Source organism: Spermophilus citellus, assembly GCF_964194105.1.
Source record: "Spermophilus citellus genome assembly, chromosome: 3".
NCBI lineage: Eukaryota > Metazoa > Chordata > Mammalia > Rodentia > Sciuridae > Spermophilus > Spermophilus citellus.
Window position 1 is genome coordinate 76,894,907 of NC_138184.1, and position 14,046 is coordinate 76,908,952.

The window sequence follows — 14,046 nt, forward strand, 5'->3', positions numbered from 1 at the left end:
CTGTGCTCCAGTTCCTTACTGTAAGGACGGGAATGACGCTGACAGTGCCAACAGCCACTGCTGTGAGGATCGAATGGGAAACACAGGTAGCTGCTTAGAGCAGTGACTGGCACGGAGAAAGTCCTCAGCTCCCACACCTCTGTCATCATCACACCATCATGGTCATCACCATCACCACCATCACCACCATCACCACCATCACTATTATCACCACCACCATTATCATCACCATCACCATCATCATCTCCACCATCACCATCACCATCATCATCTCCACCATCACCATCATCATCACCATCATCACCATCACCACCATCATCACCATCATCACCTCCACCATCACCATCACCATCATCATCACCATCATCACCTCCACCATCACCATCACCATCACCATCACCATCATCACCTCCACCATCACCATCACCATCATCATCTCCACCATCACCATCACCATCATCACCTCCACCATCACCATCATCATCACCATCATCACCATCACCACCATCATCACCATCATCACCATCATCATCACCACCATCACCATCACCATCATCATCACCATCATCACCTCCACCATCACCATCATCATCTCCACCATCACCATCACCATCACCATCACCATCACCATCATCACCATCACCTCCACCATCACCATCACCATCACCATCACCATCACCATCACTATCGCCATCATCATCACCATTATCATCACAGCCATCACCATCATCCCACCACCATTATCACCACTACCATCACTATCACCACCAACATCATCATCACCATCACCATCACCATTATCATCTCCACCATCACCATCACCATCATCATCACCATCATCACCTCCACCATCACCATCACCATCACCATCACCACCATCACCATCACCATCACCATCACCACCATCACCACCATCACCATCATCACTACTATCACCACCACCATTATCATCACCATCACCATCATCATCTCCACCATCACCATCATCATCTCCACCATCACCATCACCATCACCACCATCACCATCACCATCACTATCGCCATCATCATCACCATTATCATCACAGCCATCACCATCATCCCACCACCATTATCACCACTACCATCACTATCACCACCATCACTACCACCACCAACATCATCATCATCATCACCATCACCATCACCATTATCATCATCACCACCTTCACCATCATCCCACTACCACCATCACCACCACCATTATCATCACCACTATCATCATCATCAATATCAGCACCATCATCACCATTATCATCACCACCACCATCTTCACAAAGATCCCATTGCCACCATCATTGCCACTACCACCACCACCACCATCATCACCACCATCATCACCATCATCACCACCATCATCACCATCATCACCACTATTATCATGACTATCATCTCTTACCAACGACTCATGCTGATGAGATGAACTGGGTTCAAAGGAGTTGGATGCCACATTAAACTAAGAAAATGGCGAAGAAACCAGGCAACACACAGACATGAGGGTGGGACTGCTCTGTGACCTTTGGGGTTAGCTTCCATGCTGGAAAGTGCTGGAAAAAGGGGGGCATGCACCTGGAATCTCTTTATTTTTATAAGGGGGGACACACAGAGGATTTTCCATAGAATATTCTACACCAAATAAGGCAGGGGATAAGGTTTCAAAGGTGGAGTCTTGCTTCGTGGTGTCCTGTGGTCAGCAGATCGACATCTTAGCAAGTCACACCCACCTCAGGTGCTGTGTGGGATCACAGGCAGAGCGAGAGGAGAGGCACTTGCACTGCGCAGCCCAATCGGCGTGCAATGCCAGACCTGTCCCCTCATATGGCTACTAGGAGCATAGCTCACACACAGCCCACGAGTGGCTCACAACAATGATCACCACCATCATCACCATTATCATCACCACCACCATCATTACTACCATCACTATCACCATCACCACCACCATCACCATCATCCCATCATCACCATCACCATCACCACCATTATTGCCACTACCATCATCATCACTACCATCACCATCACCATCACCATCCCCACCACCATCCCTATCACCATTGTCCCCGTCACCATCCCCACAGCCCCACACCCCCATTGCCATCCCTGCTGCTGCCATCGTCAGCAAGTGTCATGCAGTGATGTGACGGGCAGGGATTGTGATGCGACCCTGTGCTGAAGTGAGCCACGGAGAGCAGCCTACATTCCCAGTGTCACCCCTGGGCCCTCGGTGCGCCCCCCAACTGCCCCTCCACGGGAACCTTCTGAAAGCGCCACCTGGGGAGGCCACCGGGACCTCGGGGCCCTGCCCATGGCCCGGTCTGATGCCCGAGCGGCCCGGCTCGCTCACCGTCGGTGGGATTGGCGAACTCCTTGGGCACAGCCGCGCCATCGTCCAGCTCGACCGCCTCTAGGCCCCCCCGGACCCCTTCAATCTGGACCTCATGCTCTCCCGAGGCCGCGTCGTCCTCTGACCTCGCGCTCTCGCCCGTGCGACGGAACTTCACCACCCTAGGGAAGAGAGCAGAGCCCATCAGCATGGCCAGGTGGCGTCCCCAGCGGCCTCGCCGCGTAGCCCTTGGGCCCGAGACAGGTGAGACGCCTTCCTCTCCTGATTTGGAGAGGGGAGCAGGTGGAGGGTGGCTCTTCTATTCAGCGGGGCCAGGTGAAGAACAGTGACAACTCCCAGTTATTATACCAGGGCTGGTCAGTTGGCCAGGCTGCGCACTGCACAGTGTCAGGCTCCGTGAGACCTGAACACTGCTGAGCAGTATAGCACAGTCACACGTCGCTTCACACCGAGGACACTGGTGGGAAAGTGTCACTAGGTCACTTCCTAGTTGGGTGAACATGACAGAGAACACTCACACAGACTAACACAGATTCTGGGCGATGTGCTTGCGGAACCACCGTCACATACAAAGCCCGTTGCTGGCCAAAGGGGTGACAGGCTCTGCACCATCGTGTATTTGTTTCAGAATCTCGATTCACCTGCCCCTTCATGGAACACCAGCAACAATTTGGTCACCTAAGGTTTACATGAGACCACAAAAAGTTTCTTGCAGTTTTTTTTTTTTAATTTAAAGTGGATGCCAACATTTTTTAATTGAGAGAATTTGCACTAAAGTTCAGATTTCCAGATAGAAGGCTATTTATCTGGTCATTGATGTTCACACTCTACAGAACTGTGGCTAGACCTAGGCAGTGGTGGCCCCTTCAAACGGGACATACACTCCACTATGACCACAGTCTCCTCTTCTCCAAATAATCTGCAGCCCTGAGTGTCTCTCGCCACTTACCCTCACACGTGTCCTGCCTTCCTCTCATTGGCACTTTGCCCCATCTGTCTGGCCCAGTAAGGCAGGTGAATTGAGACTCCATACACCCCACTCTCGTGAAATTCACTCCTTCAAACTTGGTGACTCTGAACAGCAGTTTCTTCCTCTGGGACTGAGAAGCAAAATTACCTGCCTCCTTCAAACTTTTTATCCCAAAATACAAAACTCGCTGGCTGCAAGCCCCTTGTTGGTGCCTGAGACAACAGCGCGGGCAGCCAGGTATGTTCAGCCCTCACGGCCTCCCAGGGGAAGATGATTCAATGTGTAACACTCATTTCTATCAGACTTTGAAAAAAGTTTGGCAAGTCAGGGGCATGAACAGCAGAGGGGCTGTATGAGCAACAGGACAGCAAAGTTGATCAGTGTCTTAAACAGGTTAAAGAAAAAGAGAGATAGCTGGGCACGGTGGCCCAGCGATTCGGGAGGCTGAGGGGGAAGGATCACAAGTTAGAGGCCAGCCTCAGCAACTCAGGGAGACCCTGTCTCAAAATGAAAAATTAAAAAGGGCTGGGGAAGTGGCTCAGTGGTAGAGCACCCGTGGGTTCAATCCCAGTTCCCAAAAAGATAGAGTGTGTGTGTGTGTGTGAGAGAGAGAGAGAATGAAATCTAAATAACAATAGTCTACTACTTATTCCATGTATTTAAGCAAAGAATAACTAGTGCTCTGACACAGAAAGTGTTTACGTCAAAGGTGCAGGGAATTTTTTAATTAATTTGTACCAGGGATAGAACCCAGGAGGGCTTAACCACTGAGCCACATCCCCAGTCTTTTTATTTTTGATTTTGAGAGGTCTCATTTAGTTGCTTAGGGCCTTGCTAAATCACCGAGGCTGGCTTTGAACTCACAGTCCTCCTGACTCAGCCTCCCGAGCTCCTGGGATGACAGATTTGGGCCACCACGCCTGGCCAAGTGCAGGGACTTCGTTCTGCTTGGGAACTTCTTCTAGAAATCACAGATTATGGGCTGGGGCTATAGCTCAGTGGCAGAGTGCTTGCCTTGCATGTTTAAGGCACTGGGTTCAATCCTCAGCACCACATAAAAATAAAATAAAAAATAAAGGCATGTTATCCATCTATAACTACAAAAAAAAACTTAAAAGAAATCAGAGATTATGTCAATAACTGCAGCTTTGCTCTTTAGCAACAAGGGGTTAGAAAGGGACCAGGCTGGGACAGAACGGCTGAGGTCAGAGGCTGGTGCCAGAGGGGCGTCCCATCTACCAGCACCACCGCCGTGTGCTCACTCGGCACAACAGCTCTGTGGAAACCGGTGTTATTATCACTGATTTACAGACAAGAAAACGGAGGCCCCAGGGGTCTCGTGACTTGTCCCTAGTCACATAACTCAAGAGACAGGGAGCAAGGACTCCACCTGTCTGTCTGTCTGTCTCAAAGTCTTGTGTTCCCCACCGACAAGAGGCTACTACCTCTCCAGACCTCCCATGGCTCTTTGGCTATAATATTTTCATAAAAACATTTTAACTTGAGGGCTGGGGACATGGCTCAGTAGGTAGAGAGCTTGCCTCATGTGCACAAGGCCCTGGGTTCAATCCCCAGCACCACACGCACACAAAGCTGTAATTTGAAATATTTCTAGAATATAAAATTATGTAGGTAACAGAGAGAATAACTCTGCTCCTACTGTCCTGCATAAGGTTGAGCCATATGAAACTGTCACCGATAAACCATAATTCAGTTGAAGACACCGTGTCTCTTTCCCTCACACCTTCAAGGTCACAGTCTTCCTGGGGTCTTTACCTGCCTCATTTTTTATTTTTTATTTTTTTGGTACTGGGGATTGAGCCCAGGGGCGTGTAACCCCTGAGCCACATCCCCAGTCCTTTTTACTTTTTATTTTGAGACAGGGTCTCATTAAGTTGCTCATGGCCTTGCTAAGTTGCTGAGGCTGGCCTCAAACTTGTGATCTTCCTGCCTCAGCCTCCCCAGCCGCTGGGCTTACAGGCGTGCACTACTGCGCCTGGCCACATATCTTCCCTAAAGAAATGCCTACTCAAATAGACATTAAATTGGGCTGTTCGTCTTTTTCTGTGGCTAAGTTGTAGTTCTTTGTATATTCTGGACATTGAACAACACTTACCACATAGATGATTTACAAATATTTCCTCCCATTTATGGGTCTTCCTTTACAGTCTTAATTGTGACCTTTTGATACACTGAATTTCTGGTTTTTGATGTGGTCCAATTTGCTTGCTTTTACTTTTCTTACCTGTGCTTTTGTTGTTATGTTCAACAATCATTGTCAAATCCACTGTCTCCCCTATTTTCTTCTAAAGGTTTTATAGGCTCCTGGGGATTGAACCCAAATCTACTTAACCACTGAGCCACATCCCCGTTTTATTTATTTATTTTGTACTTTATTTAGAGACAGGCTCTTGCTAAGTTGCTTAGAGCCTCACTAAGTCGCTGAGGCTGGCTTTGAACTTGCGATCCTCCTGCCTCAGCCTCCCAAGCCACTGGGATTCCAGGCGGGGGCCAACAAGTTTTGACACCAGGATGAGTGAGGCCTCCAATTCAGGTCTCATTTTTCATTTGTTTGGCTACTGGTGTCTTTCGAGTGTCGGTATGAATTTTAGGATGGGTTTTTCTAGTTTTGCAAAAAATAAAACATGGCTTTTTGGGAAATCATTGACTGAGGTGCTCTTCAGAGGAAAGGAGCCGGGAATGGGTGGGGGGCAGAGAGGACAGGGAGCCGCTGGGCAAGGACATGGCTTCTGTTGACATCAGAGACTCAACCTGGGAGCCCTGGGTGGGAGCTGGGCACCAGGAGAGGCGTGGGGGCTGGGCTGGGGGGCTTCACAGGGTCAGCACCTGCTGGCCGCGTGCAGAAGGCTGACCTCCCAGGCTGGGGGGGCTGCCCTCCGCCCAGGGCGATCCTCAGGCCAGATGGCGTGGGTAGCCACTGCAGTCCACAGCGGCAGCACTGGGGGAGGAGCCAGCCCCGCAGAGGGACTCTGCCCTGGCCCTGGGCACCACCGTATCTGCTGCAATCAGGTTATACACCAATTAATTCCAAAGCACTCTGCAGAGGGAGGGGTGATTAATCACTGACTTTCCCCCCAAACTTCCTAGATTAAAGCTCTCAACCCCCGTACATCTAGTCATGGAGCACGTGCCCAAAGCCAAGTCCAACCTAAGCCCTTTCTATAATCTCCTATTAACCTGACAACCAACCTATGGATTCCATACTATCGTGATACCCATTTTGCGGACAAGGGAAAAGATGCTCAGAGAGGTTAAGGCGCCGGCCCTCGGCCACACAGCCTGCGGGAGCTGATTTCAGCCTGGGTGCCTCCGTTGGAGTCACTGATTCGGTGCCTCTCCCAGCATGTCTGGGGAAGGAGTGGACCCTCTCCTGAGCTGACCTGCAGGGGCAGCTTGCCAGACACGGGAATCAGGGGTACCGCTCAGTTCCAGCCCGCCTGACCGCAGTGGCCGCGCAGGGGTTCTGGAAGCGGGAGCCTGGGACCCCCGCGGGGCTGCTGCAGCAGATGGCCGCGCCCCACCCCCACAACGTCGGATTCCGGGCTGCGCTGGTCTAAGTCTCCAGATGTTGCCGATCTGGGAGCTGCTTCTGGGCATCAGGGCCCCCTCCCAGCCCCCCACTGGGGAGCAGTCACGGAGGGACCTGCCAAGGGACCCCGCCCTGAGAAGCCACGCCCACGGGGCCGAGCTGGGCCCAGAGGACCGTCCCTGGGTCTGGAGCGTCATATCTTGCAGGGGAAGGAGATGAAGTACCTCAGGCCCGGCCTCTGCTTACAAGGCCCACCCGGCTCAGCACGTACCCAGCCAGAGCCCCAAATGATGGGGTTTGTGTTAATTTGGGGGAGGGGATGCTGATGGACACAGAGGGGCGCCTCTCATCTGGCTCTCAAATACCACTGCCCACGGTTGCCCCCTCGCATTTGCCAACATCTGGGGAGTACTGCTTCCCTGGTGCAATTTCAAGCGACCAATGGTTAAGTAACAGGCTCCCAAAGTTCCTGAATATTTAACCACCAGTCTGCTCTCTGGCGCTAGTGTGAGAAGGTTCTAGTACATCACTGTTAAAAACAAAAAGGAAAGAAAGAGTTCTCAAAACAGACTCATGCCACAACACAGATGAACCCTCAAAACAGAGTCACACAAGCCAGTCACAAGAGGCCCCGGAGGACAGATTCCACTCACATGAAATGTCCAGGGTCGGCCAATCTGGAGAGAGAGGAAGTACAGGGGTCACTGAGGGTCAGAAGCAGGGGACTGCCTGGGAGTGGGCAGCTGCTGCTTAGTGAGTCCAGGGGTTTCCTTTTATTTTATTTATATATATATATATATTTTTTTTTAAGACGTTGATTGTTCTTTATTTTGTCCATTTGTTTATCTGTGGTGCTGAGAACCGAACCCAGTGCCTCACACATGCTGGGCAAGTGCTCTACCACTGAGCCACAGCTCCAGCACCCCAGGGGTTTCCTTTCAAGGTGATGAGGATGTTACAAGACTAGACAGAGGTGAGGCTGGTACAACATTGAGCACGTGTTACATGCTACCAACTGTACATGCTAAAATGGTTAAAACGATATGTATATATAATTGGGGGACAGGGAGTACCAGGGATTGAACTCAGAGGCACTCAACCCCCGAGCCCCATCCCCAGCCTATTTCGTATTTTATTTAGAGACAGGGTCTCACTGAGTTGCTTAGGGCCTCGCTAAGTTGCTGAGGCTGGCTTTGAACTTGCAATCCTCCTGCCCCAGCCTCCTGAGCCGGTGGGATTACAGGGGTGTACCACTGTGCCCGTCTAAATCAAGGAAAATTTGACACATCGCTGAACCTTGAAGGCATTTTTCTTAGGGAAATAAGTCAGACACAAAAGGTCAAGGTCCAAGTGTGATTCCTTTCATAGGAGGGACCCTAGAGTAGTCAAATTCAGAGACAGAAAGCTGAAGAGTGGTCCCCAGGCCTGGGAGATGACGAGAAATGGAGAGTCGTGCCCAACGTGAAAGATGGAAAGACTCTGGGGAGGGGTGTAGAGAGGGTGGCACAGCACTGCTGAGGGTGTTTAGACACCTCTGATGTTTAAATTTGTGAAGATGTCGATTTCATGTATTTTTTCCATAAAGAACACACACACACACACACACACACACACAAGCTGATCCAAAGGCCAATGGGGAGGAGCGCTGAGGTCTGTTATGAGATGTGCTAAACACGGTCCTGAGACTTGGTCCTTGCTACCCAAAGACTTCACTGTGGGCTGAATCAGAGGCCCCGACACCCCTAGGAGCTTGTTAGACATGCAGTCTCAGCCCCCAACAGACCTACTGACTTGCCATCTGTACTGTTTTTTGGAGGGCAGGGTGAACTCAGGGGCACTCCACCCCTGAGCCCCTCCCCAGCCCTATTTTGTATTTTATCTAGAGACAGGGTCTCACTGAGTTGCTTAGGGCCTCACTTTTGCTGAGGCTGGCTTTGAACTTGCGATCCTCCTGCCTCAGCCTCCTGAGCCACTGGAATAATAGGCATGCGCCACCGCACTGGTGCCATCTGCATCTTAACTATACCCGAAGCAATTTGCAAACAGCTGAGGTCCATCCAATCCCTTCTAGAAAGATGCTCCTGAGAAATCAAAGACGGTTGTCATTTCTCTCTTTCTCCTGGGGAGGAGGACTGGATGGGATCAGGGAATCTTGAAGGAAGTGACATTTTCTGCCTTTTCTTTTTGGACCTTCAGGAATATCAACATTTTTAACTGGGGCATCCATTGCATTTATTATCAATATATGAATAACAGCAGGGACGATTTGCAGAGCTCTCGTTCCTCCTGTGGCTCTGTGCTGAGCACGTTTACAGGGACCACGTAACTAGGGCTGGTAGGACCCGAAGCGGGGTTTGAGCTTGAAGAACTGACCCGAGCACCGTGGGCAGTGAGCCCGCGCTGGCCGCCCTTCCACTAGCCTCCTTAAGGTCCCCTCTCCACCTTCACCTCCACCTTGACCTCCACCTTGACCTCCACCTTGACCTCCACGAACTCAGCAAATGTGCCTCTGAGCAGCCGGCTCGGCCCCCCGCAGGCTCTGTACTGGCAAACCTCTCGCTGGGAGCCAGGGCGACATCGCTTATTGAGGCCTGTCTTCAACACAGCACTAAAAAGAGACCGTGACACTAAAGGACGCTCGGGCTACATCTTGAATCCATTGGGTTCCTAAAAGTATTCATCAATGACACGGCCCGAGACTTCCCCGGGGAGAAAAGAATGGAAAATGAAAGAAGAAGGAAATGGCGGTGGCATATGTCACCTACCCGAGGGCTTCTACAACAGCCGGGCGCACATATTTCTTGGCACTGGTGATACGTTCACATAGAGAGCTGATAGTTTACCAAAATAGCCGGGAACATTCACTTTACATAATTTTGCTCTGTCGGGGAGAGAACTTAAAGAAAAAGCTGTCAACTTAAGAGTCTTGTTTACCCCCTCAGGATCTCAAATTAGGTCCTGTGACTCGATTGGGGTATTTAGATAAGGAAGTTTTTCTCTTCTCATTGGAGTTTCTGGACTGGATTCCTTTAGTTCATGGCTCTACTCTTTGGAAAAAGTAGCTCACCCCCAACTGTGACTGTCACGGGGACAGGTGATCGACCTAGGAAAGGAGAGAACCCAGTTGTGGCAGACAGACTAACGTGGGCTCGAATCTCCCTACTTATGCCATGTAGTTGCTGGGTGACCCCGGGTGGGTTACTCCACCTCTCTGAGTTTCCATTTTGGTGGTTTTAAGTGCGGATGGTAATTCCCACCTCCCGGGGTTGCTATGGAGAATGAAGAGGTCACTGTAGAGAGTGTCGTGGAGAAACTGGCCCAGCTGTTCTGCTAAGTGCTTACTGAGGACTGACTATGTGCTGGGTGCTGGGAGGAGGCACATAGTGGGACAAAGTGGACTTGGTCCCTGCCCTTATGAAACGGGTGCTCCTGGTGGGCAGGTGGTGGACACGCAGGGAGACAACCCAAATTTGTGCATTTGTAAATGAATGTTCCAGAACAGGAAGGAAACTGGGGGTGGTGAGGAGCAAGATAAAGGTCCACTGGAGAAGGACCCAGAGAGTCCCCGGGAAGACGGAGGTCCAGGGGACAAGGACGGTGACACCCAGAGTGGAAAGAACGGCTAGCAGACGGCCAGGGGGTGGACCGAGGAGCAGAGGTCAGAGAGATGCTGGACCGTGCCGCGCTCCAGAGACCACGGGGAGGCTTCCTGGCATCATCCGGAGACCGAGGAGAGGGCACTCGGCGGTTTTAAGCGTCAGTGACAGAGAGGAAGGTGACCAGAGTCGGGCACACTGTCCCACAAGAGGGTGACAGAGGGTGACAGTGTTTGTTTAGCACTGTTCAGCATGGCTAGTTGGAATGATTTCAGCAGGGTTGAGGCATGGGGGATGCACAGGCTCACAGTACCTAGTTTCGGGGTGATTAGGGCAGGTGGGGTGTGACCTGGAGCTTGAGAGCCCTTTAGGTACCCGATAAGGGAGGTGGTTGGGGACAGGGACCTCTGGGGACATGAGCTGGTGTGCATTTCAAGACACACTGGCCTATGAGCCGCTGGCCATCTCTAAGAATCAATTGACGCTGGAAGGAGCTTTGGGGCTTCTCTGGAATCGGACACCTACTGATGGGTGGGGTCAGAGGCCTGGTGCGTGGAGCAGCAGACCCTGCCAAGGTCACTCACCCGTGGACGTGGGCGGCTCCTGCCCCACAAGTCCACAGGAGCGGATCTGCATGGTTCAGGGGGGGTCCTCTCAGGGGCTGGACCTCTGTCTTCATTACCTGAGGTTCTGGACCATGAAAGAAGGGGCTTGTTCAACGTGGACCCCCAAGAACAGAGCTTGAATTTCTGGGCATCGGAGAGAAGGAAGCAGATCTCAACTCAAGGACAGAGCCTTCCCAGATCCAAAGTCCAGAGATGAAAAGGGTGACGTGAGGAGGCAGGGGACTCCTTCTTGAGAGCCATCCTAGTGAGACCAGGAGCCACCCAGTGTCATCTGTATGCCTGGCTTCAGCCTGCCCAGCCTGAGCCTGGGGACTGGGAGCCACCTTCAGAGCCCCCGAGAGGTGCCATCAATACCTTTGGTTTACAGATAAATAACCGGGTTATTTCGATGATCCTGGGTCCCCTGGAGAGTACATAGTGTCCTAGGACCTGGCCCAGTAGCTGGAACACCTGTGGTCTTAGCCAATCAGCCGGGGCCTCTCTGATGGCAAGGACAGCCCCAGGGAGGGGTACAAGGTGGCTTCCTGGGCCACGCTCCAGGCTTGGTGTCTTCACATCTCTGCCGAGTTGGGCTCCGGAATCTGAGTTTTCATAAGACAGTGACAAGTGGCCACAGAACTTTGAAAGTCGCCGCTTGTTGCCCTCCCGCTCTGAACTGGGGAGATGGACTAGAGGGGTCGGATGTCACGTCCTTTAAGGTCCCTTCTGCTCCTGAGTGCCCAGAAGTCTATGATTCATGGCGATTCTCGCTCTCTGTGGATTCTGTGGATTTGTATTTTCCCGCCTCCGGCATCGACCTCAGAAGCAATGGCCTCATTATCCAGATAATGGCCCACTAGCCGACGGAAGGTAATGATCCCAAATAAATAACAGTGGCCGTTCACAGAGCCCTGAGCATGTGCGGGAGGGAGCTCTGCTGAGCAGGTCAGCAGCATCGATTGAAGGAAAATGTTCGCCTGACAAGGGGGGTCCCACTGCCACCCCACCTCACAGATGATGACACTGAGGCCCGGAGTAGACAAGTTACTCACTTCCTGCCCTTGCTCCTGGAATTTGGTCTTTTACTAAGGGAGCAGCCATGGATGGTGGAAGAAGCACGTGTTGCCAAGGAAACGGTGCCGGGGACGGGTGGCCGTGACCCTGAATGGAACCAGGTGCCCATCGCAGGGTTTACACCCTCAGTCTTTTGGAGCTGAAAGTGCCCTTCAAGGTGATTCCTCCGAGCTGAATGCACTGCCCAAGATCTCGGGCAATGACTTACCTGCAGATTGTACCTCTACCTGTGCTGGGACGGACCCCAGGGCCTTGGTATGCTCCACGGCGCTCCCCACCGAGCCATCCCCTCAACCCTGACCTCTGGAGTTCCTGTGGACAGCCCAGAGAAGACCCCATGGCTGGAGCTTGAAAGCCACTGAAGGTCAATGGGCCCGGAACAACCCTCCCTAAGACCTAAGGGGTCTCTTTGCAGAACAGACTTTCTTTGGCCTCAGAACTGTATCCCCCGGTGTGAAGCTGGCCGGCATGAAATGCGAATGTGTTTGGAATGAAGGGGTGAGTCTCAGGGGAATGGCAGCCAACAGGAAGTCTCCTGGGTACCTTAGCCACCTACCCTAGACCTATGTCTCTGTGCAGCAGTCTCCTCAGTTAGAAGAAACAGAACCTGAGTCTAACTCTTTGGGAACTCAAACACAATCCTTTCCCTGGTTCACCTGGACCCATAGAGTTTCCCTGGGACAATTTCAGAAATAATAATCATGTAATTAATGATGTATTATTCACAATTGCAAAAACATGGGATCAACCCATGTGTCCAACAGTAGATGAATGGATAAAGAAAGTGTGGTATCTATATGCCATGGAATATTATGCAGTCACAAAAAGGAAGGAAATCTTATCATTTGCTGCAATATGGACAAACTTGGAGGACTTTGTGTTAAATGGAATAAGCCAAACACTGAGAGACAAATATAGCATGCTCTTAAAAGACAAAATCTAAAAGAATTGAACTCATAAAAGGAGAATATTGGCTTTCAGGGGCTTAGTGGGTGGGGGATTTAAGAGATGTTACATAAAGGGAACAAAATTTCAGTTATTCAAAAGATATAAATTCAAGAGCTCTGTTGTAAAATGTGGTGACTACAGTCAATGACGATAATCCGTAGACCTGAAAATTGCTAAGACAGTGCATTTTAAGTATTCTCAGTTCCCCAAAATAAGCACATGAGGTAAGACCCTTATTAATTAGCTTGACTTAGCCATTTGGCAATATATTACATATTCCAAAACAACATGTTGTACATCATATATGATTTTGTCAATCAAAAATATTAAGAGTCACATAATCAGTCAAATTGCCATTCTCCCAACCTCCCCCACTTTTTGGGAGGGTATCAGGAATTAAACCCAGGGGCACTTGACCACTGAGCCACATCCCCAGCCCTTTTTATATTTTATTTAGAGACAGGGTCTCACTAAGTCGCTTAGGGCCTTGCTAAGTTGCTGAGGCTGGCTTTGAACTCTCGATCCTCCTGCCTCAGCCTCCAGAGCTGCTGGGATGACAGGCCTGCACCATCAAGCCAGGCCATCTTAATCATTCTTGAGCATACAGTTCTGTGGCATTGAGTATATTCACATTACTCACATTATTACACAACTACCACCACCATCCATCTCCAGAACTCACTTCATCTCACAAAACCTAAACTCCATACCTACTCAGTATTAACTCCCCATCCTCTCTTCCCCTCACCAGACCCTGGCAGCCACCTTCTATTTTCTGTATCTAGGAATGACTCTCAGTACCTTGTATAGTATTTGTCCTTTTGTGACTGGCTTATTTCACTTAGTGCAATGTATTCAAGCTTTGTCCAGGCTATAGCATGTGCCAGAATTTCCTTCTTTTTAAAGGCTGCATAACATTCCATCGAATGGATATGCCACAC

The 14,046-nt window shown here is 50.7% G+C and overlaps 1 protein-coding gene across 1 annotated transcript in view; it reads right to left on the minus strand.

Moving 5' to 3' along the window:
- SVOP (SV2 related protein) overlaps window positions 1-14,046 on the minus strand; it is an 83,855-nt gene that overhangs the window by 63,489 nt on the left and 6,320 nt on the right. Inside the window, exon 2 of the mRNA XM_081283352.1 lies at window positions 2,363-2,523. Within this exon, the coding sequence (XP_081139478.1) occupies window positions 2,363-2,523 (161 nt within the window). The remainder of the gene's footprint in view (window positions 1-2,362; window positions 2,524-14,046) is intronic.